The sequence below is a fragment of the Vidua chalybeata genome, chromosome 6 (genome assembly GCF_026979565.1).
Source record: "Vidua chalybeata isolate OUT-0048 chromosome 6, bVidCha1 merged haplotype, whole genome shotgun sequence".
Taxonomy (NCBI): Eukaryota; Metazoa; Chordata; class Aves; order Passeriformes; family Viduidae; genus Vidua; species Vidua chalybeata.
The window spans coordinates 46,109,711-46,131,130 of NC_071535.1; the positions used below are offsets into that span (position 1 = coordinate 46,109,711).

A 21,420-nucleotide genomic window follows, 5' to 3' on the forward strand; every position below is an offset into this window, starting at 1 on the left:
TCACCTGGGAGGAATGTTTGATTTTTTCAGATGGTACTTTAAAGTGTCCCATCCACTCCTCTTGGCAGTCTTTGCACTAGGATGAATTTGTTAGTAGGCATTAACACGGTAAGAATTATAGCTATTTCAAATGAAATATCACATTCAATGAACTTCGAAACCATGAACTAGTACACACTAGCTGAAATTTAATCTTGCTGCCACTTCCCTCGTAATGAAGGAAAATAATTCTCTTCAAATTAAATTTTAATTAAATTTAAATTAAATTTAAATTAAATTTAAATTAAATTAAATCTTCCCTTTCTAAAACAAATTCGCCTAAAGGTTTTTGCAAAAAAAAAAAAAAAAAACCAAAACCCACAACGGGTAAACAACTGCACAGTGCAACACCAAACATGGTTTTTCCCTGTACAGGATCTTTGCCTTTTCATTTTTTTAAGAGGGGTTTTGTGGACAGCATGGTGGAAAAGCCAATCTTCCCACTTACATTTTCTGACAAATAAACTATGTACACATGTGGAAGCAGGTGAGGACAGAAGGAAGTTCAATCTGAAGAAAACACAAAAAAATGGAATGGTTGAAAGTACTTCACCATGTGGCAGAGCCAGCCAAAACCCACTTAGTATGCCAAATCTACTCAGTCTGCAACAATATTGCAATTCATATTCAAAGAAAAAAAAAAAAAAAAAAAAAAAAAAAACACCTTGATCAGCATCGTGGAGCCCAGCGAACTGGAACCTTTCCTTCCCTCTCCTCTTCACTTGTAACCAAACCGGTGAGATTAGTGTAAATTTGTTTCCAAATATTTTAGCAATGTTATAGCCATGGTTGTTCCACTTGAAAAACAAAGGAGAGGAAAAAAGTGAGAGACTCAGAAGTAAGATATACAATTCACTTCACTTTTGACCAACATAAACTCTTTAACAGAAATTTAATCATCTGCTAGATCCCTATTCATTCATTTGAGGAAACCTGCTGGGATATTGCTTTCATTTAAATAAGATAGTACTCTGGAAGCTCTGCTTAGCTACATGAAAGGCAATCTTCAAATTGTGCTAATTCACCTGAACTACAGCAACTGGCTTGTAGATTCCCACACAGTTTTGAATTTATAGACTCTGAATTTAGGTTCAAGAGAACTTGAGAAAGGTGAAATTTATAGGGCACCTATTTGTCTTTTGAGCAGTGTAAGACAAAAACAAGTGAAAAGTATCCTCTAAAAAAAAAGGATGAAACATTTATTATTCAAGAAAGAATGCTTTGAAGGAGACAGGATAGCAAAAGACATCAATTTGATATCAGTTTGGCAGCATACAATTATTACTGTTGATTTAGCAGGTTCGAGTTGCAGCCCTCCTGTTCTGACTACACTGCAACTTCCCCTGACTCACCACTGACAGGAGAATACTCTTATCCCTGTCAAAACCAGCATTTTAAAGAAGCTTCCCTGCCTGACCATCTAGGAGCCACTCTGGCAGTCACTCTGACCACTCCAAACTTTCACTGCTGAGGGCAACTCCAGTGGCCCCAGGGGTGTCCCTCTTGGCTCCCTGCAAACCCCACGGTCACACAGCCAGACAGGGTTTCCTCACTGGCTCAGCCCTGGGTTTCCCATGGCAGAGTCCCAGATGTCTGGAATCCTAAAGCAATTTAATTGTGGTGCAGTAACACAGAAACAGCTTGAGCTGGTGCCTCTGGGAAGGGAACCCCAACAAAGGAATCCCCAGGTTTTGTACCCTCCATGCCTGTGATGGTCTGGGGTCTTCCTGATGAGCCCTTGGCTCCTGCTGTGTCCCAGTGTCCGGTCACCTGTCCACCACTACAGGTCCCTGTGCCCTTTGCTGTCTGAAAGGTCAGCACCAGGTCACAGCCCCTTGCCTGGGGCTCCCACCCAGGCACAACCTGCAGCTCCCACTGCAGTTGCACACCCAGTACCTGCTCTAAGTGTATTGCTCAACACCAGCAAGAGGAAAAACAATATACATCCTCCTAGAGGACCTAGACATCCTCCAAGAGACAGATGGGAGAACAAGGGTTTGAGACCACCTGAACCCCAAGTCAAGTCTCAAATACTTCTCTGGCTCTTTGACTGTATTTGACTAGCAGCCCCCATTACTATAAAAATACTTTTAAAACAGGGATGCAAACTTGCAGGTTAGCACAGTCTGCTGCATATTCATTCAAAGCACAAATTTTATTCATTGTATCAACTTACAGGAGTAATATATCCCAGAACATCTCCTGAGAAATGTCGTTCCTTCATCTTCTTGGAGCCATAACTTTCATGTTCCAATATAATATCCTTTGCTTTTGGATCCAAAACTACTAATCCCCGGTCCTGAACATTTTTATCAGAATGCAGCTTCTGTGGAGAGAAGACAGTTATTAGAACCAGTTATATGAAACAGCCACTTTCACTGGCAACAGACTTTAAAAACAACAGCAAAACAAATCACTTCATTAAACTCTGAGCACTCCTTTTAAATTATGCAGAGCACTTTGATTTAGAACTGAAACATACAAGTCCTCAGAAATTACTTGTCATCGTCAGTAAACGTATTTTGTTTGGAAGGTAGAAAGCATATAAACAAAAACCAAACCCCAAGACATTATCAGAGTAAAGAACATAATTTATGACAGCTGATGGTGCTCTGTTTTCTAGTCAATGCTTTCTGTCACGTTACCCCCAAAATAATAAAAATGGGTTAGGAGTTCTTAACCAAGAATTTGAAGAGAGCTTGTAAACTGGATATATTTTAGTCTGAGAATGCTGCATTGTGAAAGTCAAGATTTTAAACACTCTTCTTTAGGGAAGATGCTTCAATTGACCCAGCAGATAAAAACAGAATGAGAAGATCAAATGAGATGTTCATGGTGGGTATGCAGAAGCCATCTATTGATTCATTGTAAGGAATTTAGACATATGGCCTGCCTTAACACCTTGCATTACCCTCACTACCTGCAAATAAGGTTTGCTTCCTGGTAGATGTTGAGCAAGTAATACCAACAGTGACAGATGTACATACATAAAACAATAACAAACAAGGAAACAATAACATGCTCAGCAAGTGAAGAAAGACTTCAGCATGCTGGCTCTGCTTGCTCTGATTATTGTGGGACTCTGAATAATTTCTGCCTGCAAAAGAACAACTGATTAGAAGGCTCTTCAAAATATTTCATCACAATACAGCCTTCCCACTGGCAAGGCTCCATTGCACCAGTAAATGACCTAGAGCTCTTGGCCCAAACTACTGTTCCCCACCCTGGTTTCCAAAGGGATGGAAGTGTGTTCCCTGAGGGGACAAAAACTTCCTGCTTCTGCAACTTGCAGAGAGGATAAAGCTCCAGAAGTCTAGATCATATGTTTCAAGAAGTAAACCATTTGTGACACACAGAAAAGCTGAAGGAAAGGACAGTTTCAAGTTTTATCTGTGAGTATCAGCTTCAGAGGAAATGCATTAACACTTTTTTAACAGAGGTAGAGGCCATTTACCAAAGTTCAATTAATTCACTACACATGTTAGATAAGACAAGAATTTCAGTTATTTCCCTTACCTTTTCCTCCAGTTTTTTTGTAGCACCTTTCTTTGCATCTGTTTTTGACAGGGTACCTTCAGCTACCCAGCATACTATGGCAAGAGAAAGGAAAGCACAGAGAAGCCTCATGGTGTTTTTCCCCATGTCAAGTTTCTCTCCTTCTGAAAACATAAGGGTTCAAATCTCTGTGAACAGAGGAATCTAACAGTTTCATTCAGTTTTCTTGTCTAAAAAAAGTAAAGAAATTTTCTTATCTTCTCCCTTTTTATCTCCCTATCTCTTCTCATCTTTTGATTCTCTTAGAATCAGACTTATTAAGGCAGTACTGTTTTAACAGTGCTTCTGCTCTGGCAACAAAACCAGTGCATTATGAGAGATTACTTCTAGTCTCAAGCACCTTTTTTGTCCCTTGTTTTAAAAGGTGTATCACAGATGAAGTGGGTTGGACCCTTGGAGCTTCCTTTTTAAGGAATCCCCCTAAAGAAGTACAACTGTTCACAGCTGAAACTGAGATAAATGTCTGCTGCACATAACAATTATTGTGCCACTTTACCTTTTCTATAGAAAATAAGAGATAATATTTTTTTCTGCTCCTACCTAGCCTGGTCAGTGTGTCATAAATTAATTAACAGATATAAAGAATTATAGCTATATGCTTACAGCTATGTGCCTTTACTGCAACAGATGAGACCTTTACTTTCAATTCCTTGCCAAGCCACTGATACAGAAATTGAAGGGAAAAAAAAAAAAAAAAAGGAGGGGATAGGCATGTCCTTTTTGTCTAGAAGAATAACTTTGACAGTTTGCCCTAGCTCCAAATAAAGAAACTGAGAATTAGTAGACAACAGTTCTGTTGTGTGTTCATCTATCACTCCTTGTATCTGTAGGAAGACTTTTTAAAGAAGTCAAATACAGCCAGAGTTTGTTTTCCAATCTTTCCCCAATCAAAAGTTGCACTGGTTTCCCAGCCTAGCTCCCAGTAGTGAAGAAGAAAACAGAAAAAAAAAATGGCATTTGGGGAACCAGGGCTCTAGATCTGTATCAAGCTGCTTCTCATAAATATGAGATCCTGATGGAGAAGAAAATAGGTTCTTTCCAATATTCTGAATTTTTGTTGAACTTAAAAAACTGTCTTGCTTTCTATATTACTCTACCACTCATTTTGAAGACCTACAAACTCATTTCTACAAATCATATTTATAAGACTTGTTCTACTGGCACTGATAACAAGTGCTGCTCAAAGTTTCAGTACTTTATTTCTGTACAAAACATCAGGTGCAGGATCCCACAACACGAGACTGAGTCTCTGAGTACTGTGGTAGAAGGAACCTTAAAGCTTCAATGGAAACGTACTCAATGAAACAGATATGAAATCAACAACCGAACAAACTTGCTAGTATTTAGATGTGTCTGGCTTAGGATTTTAAAAAACAGAGGTATTTATTATAGGATTTTGGGGTTCTTCAGGAAAAGAGAGGTATATATGATTAGGCAACTAAGTAGAAGGATGATGGCAGAAGTGCTTGAAAAAAACAATGCCAGTATCACCAAAGAATATCAAAAACCTCCTGTACAAAATTGTTTGAAAATTTTAGTCAAGTGTTTTATAAACTGCAAAATAAAAGCAGAAAGCCTTCTAATATTTCTTGGTTCCAGGGAGTGTTGTAAAAGCTGAATTGCTATACGGCTCAAAATTCCTGTTATGAATAATTAATGTCTTACGCTTCTACTATGATTTCAATGTCACAGGTAACCCCCTTGTTTTCCATATTCTAAAAAATGAGACAAAACATGTTGCTTTTGATAGTATCTTCTATGTTCCATCTAGCTTGGCAAGATCTATAAACTACTGCAGAGAGGAACAATCAAGAGCCTGAACAGTCACTACAAGTCTTAACTATTTGGACAGGATCTCAATTCTCCCAGAAGCTTGTATCTATCGATTTAGAGGTGTTTGATTTCACTTTCAGAAACAATTAGCAACAGCATCCACTTCCCTGAAAAGAAGATAATATCTAACAGCTGAAGAACAGAAGCTTAAAAAACCATCCGTGAACTCTAATTAGCCATCAAAATGTGCTCATTTCCTTGACAGGATCGTATCCGTCTGTCAATTATTGTTAAGCCAACATCCACTCCTAGATTTATAGGAAGCACTGAGCCTGTGGCAAATTGGTTTCTGCTACTGACAGTCCAGTATAAACTCTTGGTTGGAAACTTATTTTAATAGTTTGTTCTTTAACAACATCAATGAAAATCAAGTAGATGGCATCACTGTAACAAAGAAGATAAATTGGTCAAACTTTAAATGCTCTTTATGGAAAATACAAGCATCCATTTTGCAAGCTTTACAAAACTAAATCCTCATCAAACTTTTCTTCTACAAACACTCTGCCATTTTTTTAACACCTCTCAAATTAGCTGAACTCAGTAGAACTGTCTGAGCTTTGCACTCTTTGTTTATCTCCTCTGTCACTGCAAAATGCAAACAGAATTGAAAACTGCCTCTATGTCCTTGTCCAGCTGATACTATGGACAATTTAAAGCTTAAAACATCATTTGACAAACTGATCTGAAGGCCAGGTTTCTCTCCTAGCCAGGTCATGAATGTTGTTTAACCCTGCCTCCACATAAGGTAACATACTTTTGGAAAGCTGTTTTAAATTTATCTTAATTTTTAAAATCGAGTAAAGCTAGCACAGATTTAGGCTGTCCAAAATAAGCAAGCAAAGAAACTAAATGGATGGTACACAACACTGAGTTAATGTTTATAGTTTATTTATAAAGAAGAAACTAGATTCTAACTACATTTGCAGAAAGAACCTGCATCACTTTGTAAAGGAAGGCCTGGAAGCATACTGCTGATGCGTTTTTATATGAAAGCAATAAAAGCTATAGTGGGGAGTGAAGAGTCAGAATAAATCCGTTTACTAACCTGTGTAAACATTAAACCTTCCCCTCTTGTAAAGTGCACCACTTTGACGTTCAGAATTCCCTCCCACACTCGCCCGACTTTCGAGATACCAGGGAGCCCGCACGCCTGCTATGGCATCAGCGCCTCAGCGCCAGGGCCGCTGCGGCCGCCCCGAGCTCGGACCCGGCGGGGCAGCCCCGGGCTGCCGCGTCACCCCCACCGCGGCATGGCCAGGCCCCCGCCCCGCCGGAGCGCGGCCTCACCCCCGCCCTTTCCGCTCTCCTCCATCCCTTCCCAGCCCTGCCGGACTGCCGGGCCCAGCCCTGCGGACACCACGTACCGCCCGCCGCCGCCGCGGAAGTGCGGGCGAGCGGCAGCGCCCCGCCCGCCGGCTCCGGGCAGCGCCGGGGCGGTGGGAGGGCCACGGGCTGCGCCAACATGGCAGGGTGGCAGGCGAGAGGCAGCGGCTGCGGCTCCCCGGCGCTTCGGGCCGGCCCAGCGCCGGCACATCCCGGCCGGGCCCCACCGACAGAGCTGCTACTGGCCTGGCCTGGTCCGGCCCGACCCGACCCGACCCGGCCCGGCCCGACCCGGGACGCGGTGCTTTGGGGTGCATCAGTAGCTGAAGAAAGGAAATACTAATAATGGTGTAATTCTAAATTCCTATAAAGAGCCTCTTGGTTTAGCCCAAGCTATAGCAAGTTGATACAGCTCCAGGTCTAGCCTGGAGAGGAGGAAGTTCAGGGGTGATAGGCTGTAGCCAGGTTGGGATCAGCCTCCTCTCACAGGCTACCAGCAACTCAAAAAGAAATGGCCTTAACTATGCCAGGGGAGGGTCAGGTTGGACCTGGAGGTCCAACCGGGAGGAATTCCTTCACAGAAGGTGAGGAAACATTGGGAGAGGCTGTCCAGGTAGGTGGCGGAGACCATCCCAGGAAGTGTCTAAGAAAAACTTAGAGCCATGGTCTAGTTGATATAGTGATGTTTAATCACAGGTTAGACTCTATTATCTCTGAGATCTTTTCAAAACAAATTGTTTCTGTGATTCTGAGAAAAAGTGTAGTTAAATCAGGAGCTTGGGCTAAAATGCACACACGGACCTGGAGGCAAAATGATCATATAGGTAAGGCTGCAGAGAGTCTGCTGGCAGTACTGCTGACTCTGGGTGTGCAGAAAGGAGGGGTCAAATCTCAGATGGCTTTTAACAGGCTCTAAAATAAAAGATTGTGGTTTTAACTGAGTTTTTTATTTTCTTCTGCTTTGACCTTCTACAGTTTGTGTTCTTGTGTGCAGCATGGCTTGTGTTACTGCTATTTTTACTGCAGCAGAAGTTTTGATATAACCCTGTTATTTCACAGGCTGCTTGCAGGGACTAAATACCCTATCAAAAGACTTGATAAAAAAAACAGATGTGTTATATCATGATGTAGAGGCAAAGCCAGCATATCCTAGCAGTGCAGTTCCCAACAGAAGCCATCCTGTGACCTTCTTTCTCTCTTGGTTACAGTTTAGTACAACCTTCTAGAAGCTGGACTGGAAGGTTGCCTTATTCTGCTGAACTGCCCTCTTCTTTCATTCCCTCTTGGGTAATGAAGGTCTTCATGAGCATTCTTCAGCACTGAAAAGAAAAATGGAGATATTTTTTCTCTGAACAAAAGTCTTGTCTGTGAAGCCGATGCATAGTCTTCTATGCCCAGATCCATCCCAAATTTCTGTAAATTTAGAGTTTCATGATAGTGATATTAGCCTAACTTTGTGTTTTCTAGTGTTGAAAGCAGCCCATCTGACACTCTGGCATGGCAGAAGGCATTGTGCTCTTGGTTAAGGGATAATGAATGTTTGATGTCAAGTACAGAAACATGGTTGTGTATGCATGGTGGAGCCATGGATTCTGTTTAGTCCTGAGTTCTTTTTGGTTCCAGTAATGGTTAGAATGATCATGAGGAGCAGAAAAAAACAATAACTGACAAGACAAATGTGAGAGAAGTAATAAAGGGAAAGGAACAATTCCCTTTTTGTAGTTCCCACAACTGGATCCTCACCAGCTGAAAACACTGAGATGAATGGTAATAGTTTTATGAAGGTCAGTGCAATTATTAAAGCCTTTGTACCAGTGCAATGAAATTCTGAAAAAAAATTTAAAATAACTCCCATATAAAATGGAAACTAGAGGACAAACATTGTGGATCTATTAAAAAACAAATGTGATGCCAATTGTTTTATGTAATAGGAAAATGTTTCTTGGTACTATTTCCCCTTTAATGCTGATTTTACAGTAATTATAAATATCTTGAATAATCATAACATCTTGGGATGGATAGAAACACTTATGTTTGTTTTTAGGCAGCCTGGTGTTTTATAGATGTTAGGCTCAAACAAAAATATTTTACAGAATTACCAACTCAGTGTGTTTGCAAAGGGTTGTGCCTGGTGCAAGCTCTGTGCTGAGTAACAGCTGAGTTCACATTACAATGTTTCTTTCAGCCAGGATGCATATAGAGACCATTACAGACTCTCTTTCCTCTAGATACCTATTATTCACATAAAATTTCTACCTTATCCTTACCAAGACATCTGAAATGCACTACTAAGTTCTAAGTTATGAGGCAGTAAGGACAGACATGCCTACACATTTGTCCTGATTGCACAAGCCTTTGTTGAGGTAAAAAGATTGAATGTAGTGAAGCCTCAACAGCCAGTCAAAAGAGGTTGACATAAAATAATCAGGGTATGTGTACTGCATACTGAGCCCCTTCAAATGAAACATTTAGCTGTATGAGGCAAAACTAGAGTCATCCACATGTGTTAACCACGTGGATATTTTCCCAGCTCTCAAGAAGAATTTGCAGCTCAAGCTTAGCCTGGTACTGCTACAGCTATCCTGCTGGCAGTACTTAAGCCACTGCTGAAAAGGGAGTTGGATACCTGCATGACTTGCAGTATTGACAAGAATACAACCAGACAGGGCTGATAGACTGAGCCTTTAGGTGTCACTGTGCTCTTAGGAGTAGAAATCAGCTCAAAAAAGATTTCTCTTTTTTCTGATCACAGAAAAAGCCTCATTTGGTGACATGGGAAGTTTTCACATTCAAAGGTGCACAGAAATTATTATTAAGTGTAAAAATCTATTTGTAAAGCTGTGGAAAAGGAGAGTGTTCTTCATGAAAGCCTACAAATAATCTGAGTTGAACAGTAGACTAATTGTGCATGACTGCCTGTAGTTGCACTTGGTCTACAAAATGGATCCAGGGGCAAAGGGACAATTGCGAGACTACCCCATGCTGTCATCCTGCCTTGCTCATAGATACTTGCACAGCTAAAAAGCACTCATGTAACATTGTATCCTGAAAACACCTGGAATAGACCCTTCAGGTGTGACCTGAGGTATACAGCCATTGTCAGACAGAGGGTATCAAGTATTATATAGATCTTTATGAAAGAAAAATGTATCACGAAATTAAAGGTACTGGAGCTTGCTGAATCTAAACAAGATGCAAGTTCTAAACAAGGAGAATTAACCATGGGAGCAAACTATCCAGGGAAACAGTGAATTTGATTGTATCAGAGCAAGACTCAGTGCCTTTCTGGAAGATAGACTGTAGCTAAAAGCTAGATATTGGGCTAAGTTCACTAGGGGGTAAAAAAACAAAAAAAAAAAAAACCCAAAAAAAAAAAAAAAAGAAAAGAAAACAAACAACAACAACAAAAAACCACACAAAAAAAAAAGGAAAAAAAAAACCAAAAAAACCCAAAACCCCCCCAAAAAATGAAATTAAATGCCTTGAAGTATGCTGAAATAGAGGTGAAATGACTGGTTGATCTCCAGTAGCCCTAAGCCCTGTGATTCTGTGAATCATTATTCTCCACTAAGCATACTAATCCCTTGCATCATGACTGAAGCCCCCAGCACACTTTTGGTTAGGCAGTCTCGGCCAGTTTTGAGACCATTTGAACCGATTTTCAGCTGAAGATATTAAATGCTCTGCACAGTCCCACCTCTTCAGCATGTATAAGACAGTTTAACCTTGAAATGTTTTCAGGCTCGTGAGTAGATGTGGTGTGGGACTGTGTCACTCTGCATGTTTACAGCCATCGGGAGGAACATGTGGCCCTGGGTTTGCACACCTGCATGCCCAGGGAGTCAGGGAGTGGGACTCTCTACGTGAACATGGAGCAACTGCGCCACTCACACAACCGATGGCGGGCTCAAAAGGGGGATGTGCCTAAGGATGGAGCTGCACACAGTCGCCTCCGGGCTTCTCAATGCTCACAGAGACTATGCAGGGTACGTGCAGGAGAACCCGTGCACTGTTTTGGGGTCCCTTTTGAGGAGGAGGACCAAGGCACAGACTCCTGCAGTCCACCCTGTGGAAAGCATGTTCTTACTGACTATACCACTGAGAGTCCGTACCTTGCTCTTCACATTTAAAAAATAAGATTCCAGATCAATAATCTGCTCAAAACTTAAGTGATGAAGTGAAATTTTCCAGTATCTTGATTGGCCATCTCTCTCCTTCTCCCTCAGCAGTTACATCCTCTGAAGTGCCTGAGAAGCCCGGTATTTCACCTTCGAAAATCATCAAACTTCTCGGCCATTAGGGTCACGAGGAGAGGAAAGGATTAGGCTGTTCTCGACCAGGGAGCGTGCAGTCAATTCACCCACGGACACAACGGCTAACGCTGCCCTGCCGGCCCTCACCTCGGCCCGGGCCCGTTTGCCCTAACGGGCGGTGACTGGAAATCGCGTCCCAGTAGCGGCACGGCCGATCCCCAGGGCCCAGCCTCCAGCTAGCCAGACTTTTTGGGCCGCAGGGTTGCACGGGCGATGCCCGGGAACGGGGGCAGATCTCGGGGCACATCCCGGGGGACGGGCAGGGTCCGCGCCCGCCGTGGCTGCGGCACCGGGAGGCGCAGGGGGCCCGGCGCCCCCGCGGCGCTCCCGCCTCCGCACGGCAGGTGGCGCCCGAGCAGCGCCCGCCCATCGGCTGCGGGGGCGCGGGAGCCCCGGCGGCGCCTGCGCGCTGCGGAGGCGGCGGCGGCGGAGCGGCCTGAAGCAGCCCGCGGGGAGAGCGGGCGGCGGCTGCGGGGGTTCGGCGTGTCGCGTCCCAGGGCGGCCGTGATCGTGCGCCACGATGCCTGCGGTGTCGAAGGGCGATGGCATGCGAGGCCTGGCGGTCTTCATCTCCGATATCCGCAACTGTGAGTGGCGCCGGAGCCGGGGCCTGGGCTGGGCCGTGCCGGCCGTGGCCATGGGCTGGTGCCCCGTGGGGCCGGGGCTTCACCCCTTGATCCCCTTCCTAGTGCTTCCCTCTTCCCTCTGATCCCCGCAGCGGGCAGCTCGGAGCGCTCCTGTCTCACGAAATGGCGACGCGCTCGGGGGGGCGGCGGGGAGGGGGGAGCCGCATAAATCATTTGCCTGTGGGCTTGAGCGTTTTGGGTGGGTGGGTGGGTTGGGGTGTTCCCCCCCTCCCACCCCTGTCACCCCCCTCCCACCCCTGTCACCCCCCTCCCCCGTCCTTGAGTGTCGCGGTGGCCGCCCCGGCCGAGGGGATGCTGGGGGTCGGTGCCGCCGTTGTTCGCGATGCGCCGGAGCGCTGCCGGGGCGCGGGTGGGTGTGCGGCGGGGCAGGGAGAGGCGTCCCTGGGCTCCTTCCAGATCCCTGAGCGGCTCTCGGTTCATCACGTCACTGATGGAAAACAGGCCTCTGTAGGCGCCTGAGAGCAGGGCCCTCAGTGCGTATGCCTAGGCTTGGCTTAAATTGGCTTTAAGATTCTGCTTTGATGGAAATCAGCGCTTGGGATAGGTGTAATTAAAAATGGGATGGAGGGGGGTGCGGGTAAGTGCTCCCCCGAGAGAAGTGGGGGGAGCGTGTCTGTGAGTGTGCAGCAGGAGAGGAGGAATACAAATCTGCTGCTGCTTGGTATGGGGGGAAGGGGTATGTGTGGGGGCACACCTCAGTGCTCAGTCTTCCTTTTTGTCCGACAATTGCATACAATAGTTTAATATTAATCAGAGTTAGAGATCTAAGTGTATGATGTGGCAGGAATTGCCTGGGGAAGGGCTAAGGTCGCTGTGGTTGGTGTGATGAAACAGCTCTATTTTGTCCACCTGTGAGTCTCTGTAGATCACTTGAGGCTATTTTAAAAACAGCAGTAAGCTCTTCTCTCTAAAGATATAAACAGATTTGGAGAATTTAGCAGTAAGCTCTTCTCTCTAAAGATATAAACAGATTTGGAGAATTTTTAATGCAAATTATGTTGTTCTGACTGGGAATTATTATTGTGTTGGAATTATTTAATCACACTGGCTTGAAAAACTTCACATTGATGACTTCTAATAAAAAAACCTGGCAAAGAAATTATACTGGTAAAATGAGACCATTTAAATGCAGTGTCTTTATAATCAGGTGAATTGGACATTGAGATATGTGAACAAATTCAAGGTTGATAATCTTCCTTAAAGCAGAAGTTGTTTGAATGAGGTGGCTTTTCTTTTTCAAAACAGTTGCAGATCCTTAGGTCTTTAGACTTCACCCTGGTCTGTGTAGAAGATGGCTTATAAAATGTGTAGTGTAGCAGTTCCAGGTTACACAAATGCTCTTGTGCTTTGTCTAGTTGGCAAAGCTACGATTTCCGCTTGGTGTCATAGCAGTTAAGACTTGTTAAGCTGTTTTATCTACCCAATACAATTCACAATGATTTTTTTATCATTTTTTTTAATGATTTTTTAAATAATTGTTTTCATTGATTTAGCTAGAAACAGTATTACTTGATTCATCAGTGTTTCATGTGTTGCAGTTGGTTAACTTTGTTCACGCTTGTTTTCAGTGGAATTCACTAGAAGTAAATACAAGAGAAACATTTGGGCTCTTCGGTTTGTAACCTGTGTTCAGGGATTTGAAATAACAAAATTTAAGGTTGTAGGATATAACAAATTAGGTACTTATTTCCCCACGAGGCAATGTGGGAACAGAGCTGAAGCTACCTTGGTCCAGATGGGACAACAAACCTCTCATGCTCTAGTTATCTGCAGGAGACAACAAAGATGTAACTTACTGTGATACAAATAAGATGTTAACACTTTGACTCTTTAAACAAATAGTGGTATATCTCAAATGTTTTGTCTCTGTCCAGACAGATGTGTGGAAGCTGTAATTACTCGTGTATTTTTCTTGTCTTCATAATGAAAAAAGTAGCAGCATCTTCTAAACAGCTGCAGAAGAGCTGGTATTGCCGCTAGTAGATGATGTTTGAAGCTTCCAAATAGCTGTGAATGGCATTTGAGCCTTTCCTTTAGTGGAGCTCTGAGTGCTGCTAGCTAACCCTGGGCTAGTGTACACAGACTAAGATTCACAAAAGTGCTTCCTGGAATATTCACAGAAGTACTCTCTGGAGACTCTGGGCTTTGTAGGTACTGCTATTGGCTAAACTCCCTCTTTGCCTCTTCAGTGAGGAGCTAGATGTTGTGAAGAACAAAAAGTAGCAGTTGTTAAGGTGGACAGCATCTTTTGAGTAAGCAAAGAAAGCAAGTGTTCCTTTTCTGAGAAGGGAGGGAAACTAGACACCATGTGCAGCTCTTGACCTCTATTTCTATCCTTAGAATTGGACTAAATATCTGATAGTTGCCGTAACGTGGAAAGTTATGCTGGCATTTTTAATTTCAATCCAAATTTTGGCTTTGCTGGACTCTTGTATCTATTTTTAATACTGCCACAAAGGCTTGGCACTTTTAGTTTGCCAATAGCCTTTCCAGATTATGAGTAATAGTGAAACATGGTGTGGATGGGGGGGTATTCTGAAAGATTCTGCACAAATAAGGATTGTACATTATAGATCTTGCTGAAAAATGAAAGTGCAGTTGTTGTCTGCTGACTGTGCTCGGATGGATGCACAGCATGTGATTTCAAGTAATTCAAGTAACCTAAACTTCTCGGGGGTACTCATATAAATTTTGACTGTGTACCTTTGGAAATGCTTGATCTCCTTACATCAAGATTTATTTTTTTGACATTTGTATCTACAATGTCTGCAGCACTAAATAATGCAGGATTCTCTTACAGGTTGGATATGTTACTGATTTGGGAGTGATGCCTGTCTTGCCTATCTTTATACCAGTCTGTTACAGGCTTCACATAAGTCATACTTGATAGCAGTTTTCAGTGTTTACAACTGTAGCTGATTGTGAACAAGGAGCTCGCACTACCAGCCTGTCTTTAATACTTCAAAGCTTGGTTGTCATTTCTGTGTTGTTTAGACATATTTTTTTATCTATTAAACTTCTTGATTTTTGTCTTAAATATTTCTATGTCAGATGTATTTTTTAAAGCAGATTATTTTAAAGTACACTGATTTCTCAGAAGTCTGTGATGTTTTTCGCTAAAAACAGTTAGAATACTACTTGCAGCAGCAATTGTAAAATATTTCAAGGCTAAGAGAAGCTCTTAGCACTTCGCTCTAGTCTCTGTGAAGCTGTCACATTGAGTGTCTTCTTTCAAAATGAAATGTTCTTTATTCATACAAAGATCAAGTGAATTTTCAAAGTACGATAATGCAAGAAAATGAATTATCCTTTAGTTCCTTGTAGCTGTCCAGAATTTTGTTTCAGGGCAGCTTCTTATTTTAGGCTCTGCATTTTGCATATGGAGGTCCTAGTGCAGATGGCAGATAAAAATATCTTTTAGAAAATAACTCTTTTAGATGTCTGTCAATTTGCCAGCAGATGCATGAACTTTCCTAGTGACTTGTTCATTTGGATTGTTTGTAACACATATTAATTACTACAGTAAGTAGGTTTTTAGCTTATCTTTCACAGACACCAGAGAAGAGACAAGAAAACTACAGGTTGAAAGCCAAACTGCAGTACTTGATTAGGATAGTCCAGTTAATGAGGGCTTGGTTGGTGTGACTGAGAAAATAGGTGTGGCTATGCTGTACAAAAGATTGTGGTGGAGTGGAGCTGAAAGTTCTGAACCCTGTGGTTTGGTGAAGTGCTATCCAAACTTAGGAGTTCAGGTCAGGAGGAGTCCTTGTCACTGCATGGGTTATGTGCCTCGTGAACTAAAACCTAACATGATCTGCATGTGTTATAAGCATATGGACTCCTGCAAGAAATATTTATTCTTAAATAGTATGTTAAGTCTTCTCTTGTGCATGTACTGCAGAGCTGCTGAAGCAATTGGCTTATGCAAGAGGGTGCTTTATAAACTCTCCAGCTGTCTTAGCTGACAGACACATCATCAGGAGTCTGTTTTCATTGAGTACAGCTTTATGCTTATCTCACAATGAAATACTTTTAAGTAATTTGTCACTCAACCAATTCTGCTGCAGCACAGTGCTATCTGCTATTCACCCTGAAAACCAGGAAGGCTTGCTTTGCAGCCTGTAATGTAGAGATAGTTTCTATTATAGTGTTAAGCTGGTAACCCCCTGCTCCACTTAAAATTGGGAAGCCAGTTCCTCTTAGGTTGATGGGATGTGTCTACACAGAGGTAAAAGCTGTTTTTTTTACAGGTTTGGAGTTGAAGACCGTTCTTAATTTCCTTGCTAGGTAACTGTCTTACCTTTTCAGTTTTGCCCCAGAAGTTGGACAGACGGAGGAGGGATTCCTGGGTTTGTTCTCCAAATGTTTCTTTGTATGTTTTCTTCCAAGTTACTGTTTCTTTTTCCTCAGGCCAAATTTTTTCCTTAAATAAAATCCAACAAATATAATAAACAAAGGTCTATCTCTTCTGATAGAACTTAATGCAAAATTTAATGCATTACATTTTCATTGTACAGGACAAGAGATAGTATCCTGAAGCTGAACCTCCCAAAATGTCTTTGCTTTACTGCATTGGGACTGGTGCATTAGGTTACAGATCAGCAAGTGGGGATTGAAAAAAGATGGTTCATTAAATTCATCATATGATGATCATCTGTTTGAATGGATGATAGGTTATAAAGTGCATTGCAGGTGTAGGTAGGAGGGGCATGTACATGAATTAAATGACTACATGGGTATGTATAGAGTTATTTTTCTCTGTGAGAACACCCACCCAGTGAAACAAACTTCACATGGAGCAAGTTGAGCACATGAGCTTGATCTAGTTACCTGTAAGTATTATATGTCAGTAATAAGCTGTCACTGTGTAGGCTAAAGCTACTACAATGCTTCTCTGAGCTGTGGGTTCTTGTTTGCATTGCATGTTGTGTTAAAGCAGGACTTGAAATACTTCTCTAGACAGAGACTTTTTTTACATGTATTCTTAGATTACTTACCTTTTTGAAGAAACTGAAGGCAAGGCATCTCAGTTAGCTCTCCTATTGCTTCTTCAAGACTGTGGCAGCACATCTAATATGGTCAGTTTCTGGCCTGAAAAAAAACAGCCCTAAGAACGTGCTATAATAAGCACTAAGTCTTGCATCACTTGCTACTATTTGCAGGAGAGTGCTTTAAGGAAAACACAATTAGCATGAAATTAGTCTGAGGAGGATCTCTAAAACAAAACTGCTGTTCTTCCCCTGTCTGCTCTGTCTTGGCTTGCTCCTGGTCATTTCAAAGAGCTCTGAGGGGCTGGGATTTTTTTGTTTGGGGTTTTTTGTTTTTACGCTTGTTTCATTTGTGCATGTTTGTCTTAGAGGAGAGTAATGGAGGAGAGATAGTAAAGAGTTAGAATCTTTCATGTGACATCCAACCTCTCTATTAGATACCCTGGACTGCTTAATTTGAAATCCTTTGGATAAAGAATGCCTGTCAGGACTGATAAGAGGAAATTAAGGACTATTGCAGAGGCTATTACGTATCTGCATTAATTAATGAGCTCAAAAGTATTTTAAGGTTCCTGAAACAGTAGTTTAGAAGTGATAGCTAAACTAGGATAGGCCTCAAACTGTTCTTCTATTTGAATGTGAACTAAGGTAGAAGAGAGTCCACAGTGACTTGTAGGAAATCAGTGCAAATACTGCCTTATCTTGTTGAAGGGAGTGTAGCTCTACAGTATGAAAAGACTGGTCAAGGAAATGACTACTTGGATGCTGCTCAGTCAAGGAAAGAGGAAGACTTTATGTACAAGCCTAACCCTGCACTTACTGTTTGCATATCTTCTTGGCTTAAAGCTTCTCTTTTGATAGCAGTCAATGTCGTTTTGCTACCTAAACTGCCAGATGGATGTTCTGTGTGTCACATAGTCACTTGGATATGAACTTCCAGTACACTTTCGGTTATTCTAGGGAAAGCTCTGGTTTTAAGCTAGACACTGGTTACCTGGTTACTTCTCAAATTTTCTCTTAACTTGTGGTGCTTAGAAAAAAATAGCCATGGTAAACATGTAAAATCATTAAACTTGTATTAAATTGTTGCAGTTTATTACATCTGGATTGGAAAGCTGCTTTTGTGCTCTTATTTCTCTTCTCTTATGAGGACAAGGAGTTAATGGATTAATGGATTACAGTAAAGCCTGTGACTCCCTTCTGTTTCCTGAGAAGTGTTGTTACAGGAGCAAATCTCTAGTGGCATAGTGGAGGAAGAAGTCAGTTCTGTGGAGAGTAGCTCAATTACTGTGCAGAATATTAGAAAATGTGCTCTACGTAAAGTTCTAAAATACCAGTAGGTCACTGGTCTCTGTCTTAAGATATCTAATCACAGCAAGATGTCCCAAGGCACAACACTCCTAAACTGCCTTTGTGCCATTTGTGATCTTCAACGTGACAGGCACTTCTTTTCTTCTGGTCAAACAGATCTTGTGGAAGGACAGCATGCACTCCTGTTTTTGTTCATAACAGGATGTTAGCACATCAGTAAACAAAAAGCATCTTGTTCTTCAGACTTGAACAGGTTGATTTGTGAACAAAAGTGAAGCAATACTAACTTTATTTTTTTTAAAGGTGTTCAGTGTTTTATTGTCTCTCTGGATTAGCTGTGCAGTGAGTTTGTAAACAATTGCACCAGCAAGCTCCTTCAGACTCGGGTGGAACTGGAGCTTGCACCTCTTTTGTAGTACCCTAGATAGTTTAACCAAATGAAGGAATTTATGTAGACAGACTGACAATGTGAGGATGGGCAAGCAGACCACTCTAAATGTATTGCTGTGCAATGTGTCTGCCTTTTTTTTGCCCTCTTCCCTGCTGTGCTAAAGAGCCAGCTGAGAGATTAGGGAGAGCTGGAGGATGGATTTGGTGTTTTACTTCATGAAGATCATGATCTGCATAGCAAATGGCTAATCTGTCCTCTAGTGCGGTAACATGAGTATCTGTCCCACTGGCAGGTAGAAGTAATGGTTTAATTTACTGATATGAGCAAGTAAAAAAGCTCTTTCACAAAGGCAAAAATGGAGGCACTGATTACCTTTATGTGCATATTTTCCTCTATCTCTACCATTTTTATAGTGGAGATACTATTATTTGTTCTGGTTTTCCCTGTCTTTCAACCAGTTTCTTCCTCTGTTCCCTGATAGCAGGGTTCAAGAATGCAGTGTAGTCTTTGCATCATGCTCGCAGGCTGTTTTAGCAATAGAAAAGGCAAGTGGGTCATTTGATTGCTTTATGCCAACTGAAGTGTCTAGACAGTGAATGGGTGAACTTGTTCTATACCTGGTCATATCTTCTGCTGGCACTATCACTTGTGGTAAAGCTGGCATGACTTAGCCTTAGCCTAGACTTTGCCATCTTGCTTTTGGTTGTTAGGCTCCCAAACTGACCTGCAGCAGTACAAGGTAGTAGCAGGGATGTGTGTGCCAGGATGAGAGCAGTGTTTAGGAACCATCTGTAGTTGTCTCTTAAGAAGCATAGCCTTGACTCAAACTGACTCTCAGAGTATCAATGTTTTGCTCAAGGGAAGCTGGGTAGCAGTTTGGCTGTGCTCTCTCTCCCACTGAAGTGGTCAGTCAGCTTGGATGCTCCTAATGTAGAGGCTAAGGAAAACATAACCAGAAACATTCTTATGTTTGGAAAACAGTGACTCACAGCTCTCAGGGAAGATGTCTAACATCACCTTTAAAATTGAGAATTTATCTTTTGTGTAAGAACTGTGTTCTTCCCATGTAAGTGTTCCTAGCCATTAAGGAATTCAGAGAAGTTCCTGGTCTTAACCTTGGTTGTATTTGTGTTCTCTCTCCTAAGCAGAAAAGTAGGCTTGTCCTCTATCTTCAAGGCCTGTTTGGTAATTGAATGTGAATAGAGTTCATGTTGTATTAGACCTATGATTTTGTGGCAGGCTTTTTCCTTGTGCTAACAGAGCCTCCTATCCTCTGCTTTATAGTTCATGCCAGCAGTTGTGCATCTGTAATCGTAAATTGTCAGATGACCATAGGGCAGGTAAGGCTGAGAGGTAGCACAGTGTAGCAGTTCTCAGCTGTCTGTAAATTCAAAATTAATTACTGGCTGGGCTCAATTACACTGAAGGCTGGCATTAAGCAGATTGGAGCCAGATGAGTACTGGGAACATCTAAACTTTTGTGATTTATTTATTTGTTGCTTTAAATGTTGACAGTATGCCTGTGTCTCAAGGCCTTGCCTGCAGAAATGAACTCTGCTCGGTATTTGTGTAGCTGCTGATAGAAAAAAATGCTTCTCTCTTCCTTTGGGAAATAAATGTGTAGGCTTGGTCAGAAATATATCAAGTAGTTTGTATGAAAGTTAAAAACTAGTAGCAGTTCTAGTTAGCACAGGTGGGTTGTATGCCTCAAACTTGCCTTTACCAGTCTGCAGTTAGTATAGCAACAAGTTAATCCTGATGAAGCAGGTCACTGTCTGAGTGAGCCAAAGCAACCCACTAATTCTAACCTTGAAGCACTTACTTAACCTTGCAACCCGGCTGCCAGGTTACTATTAAGATATGTCAGGTGTTCTTTTCAAATGAATGGACTCAACAAACCCCTTTCCTGTAACCTCTATTTTCTCATTCTTTAGGTTGTAATACAGAGCTCCAGACAGAGGAATGGAGGTGTATTTATGCAGTCCTGAAGTGGTGACTGTAGCCTGGATTACTGGGAAATACAAGAATAGTAGTTGGTTCTTTGATGAGCTGCATGACTTACAATGTTCCCTACTGTATCTTTGTTAAACAAGATGGTAATTAAGGATAACACTGCTCTGCAGACTAAATTTACCTTCTCTAATGAAGGCAGTAGGCAGCATGATGGAGTCTGAAGCCTGACAAACTGCCAGATGTGAAGTAATCACCCATAAGCACCTTGGACTGTGTTGTGGCTGGGTACCTGTGTGCTCAGTACCCATCTTGGAGACGATGAGCAGCACTCGTACAGTAGGGCTGTAAGGCTACAAACACTACATGTCTTTGCAGCAAAACAGCAACCAAAGCTTACTGACTTGCAGTCACCTCTTTTAATAACTTATTACAGATATTTAATGATAGTCTGTTAAAATGGTAAAAGTCTGAGTAAGTGAAAGTGAGAAGGATATGGCCTGAACTCATATGCAACATAATCTTCTTGTGCTCTGGCTTAACTACCGTCCTACCCAGTAGTCTGTATACATGACATGACCTTTATTAAAGCCTCTCCAAGCTGAATGGTGTGGTTACAGAACATTTTGTTGGTGTACAGCTCTGATAATTTCATGAGACTGGGAGCTGTGTAACAGCCTGAAAGTGTGGCAGAGCAATTGCCTTTGTTAGCTCTGAAATGTAAGCCTTTATTCCTGCAGCATAGCACTCCTTTAGCTGTCATCATCTTCCTTTTTACTGTCCTAAAGATTACTTGAGTGTTTCTAGTGATGGTAAAAATAGAATATGCATATAGAAATTATTCAGTGTGTGCTGACAAGTCAGAGTAACGTGAACTTAGATAAACTTCTCAGTTAATCAAACACATTTTAACAGTGCCTTTCCACACTTGGTGGGACAGAAGATTTAGCTAAAAATTGGTCCTTAGTTTATGATACTTCTGTTTTCTTTTGTCCTTTATAATGGAAGCTGCCTTCCACTGTGAGATTTTGTTTTGCTTTGTTATCCTCTAATAAAAGCAGTTAATCATG

At 42.0% G+C, this 21,420-nt stretch overlaps 2 protein-coding genes across 9 annotated transcripts in view; one reads left to right on the plus strand and one right to left on the minus strand.

Moving 5' to 3' along the window:
- Positions 1–6,856, minus strand: part of CHID1 (chitinase domain containing 1) — a 98,621-nt gene extending 91,765 nt beyond the window's left edge. The window contains exons 1-4 of one of the 5 annotated variants that reach the window (XM_053945603.1): positions 6,792–6,856; positions 3,556–3,698; positions 2,216–2,365; positions 704–836 (exon numbers count right to left, since the gene is read on the minus strand). In XM_053945603.1, coding sequence (XP_053801578.1) covers positions 704–836; positions 2,216–2,365; positions 3,556–3,681 — 409 coding nt within the window. In that variant the 5' untranslated portion in view covers positions 3,682–3,698; positions 6,792–6,856. Of the gene's footprint in view, positions 1–703; positions 837–2,215; positions 2,366–3,555; positions 3,709–6,472; positions 6,675–6,791 lie in introns of those variants that run through there. The other 4 variants (XM_053945605.1, XM_053945602.1, XM_053945604.1 and 1 more) reach the window with 4 other exon arrangements.
- A 4,627-nt stretch (positions 6,857–11,483) lies between these two features.
- AP2A2 (adaptor related protein complex 2 subunit alpha 2) overlaps positions 11,484–21,420 on the plus strand; it is a 45,566-nt gene continuing 35,629 nt past the window's right edge. For 2 of the 4 annotated variants that reach the window (XM_053945229.1, XM_053945230.1), the window contains exon 1: positions 11,484–11,650. In XM_053945229.1, the coding sequence (XP_053801204.1) occupies positions 11,584–11,650 (67 nt within the window). In that variant the 5' untranslated portion in view covers positions 11,484–11,583. The remainder of the gene's footprint in view (positions 11,651–21,420) is intronic. The other 2 variants (XM_053945231.1, XM_053945232.1) reach the window with 1 other exon arrangement.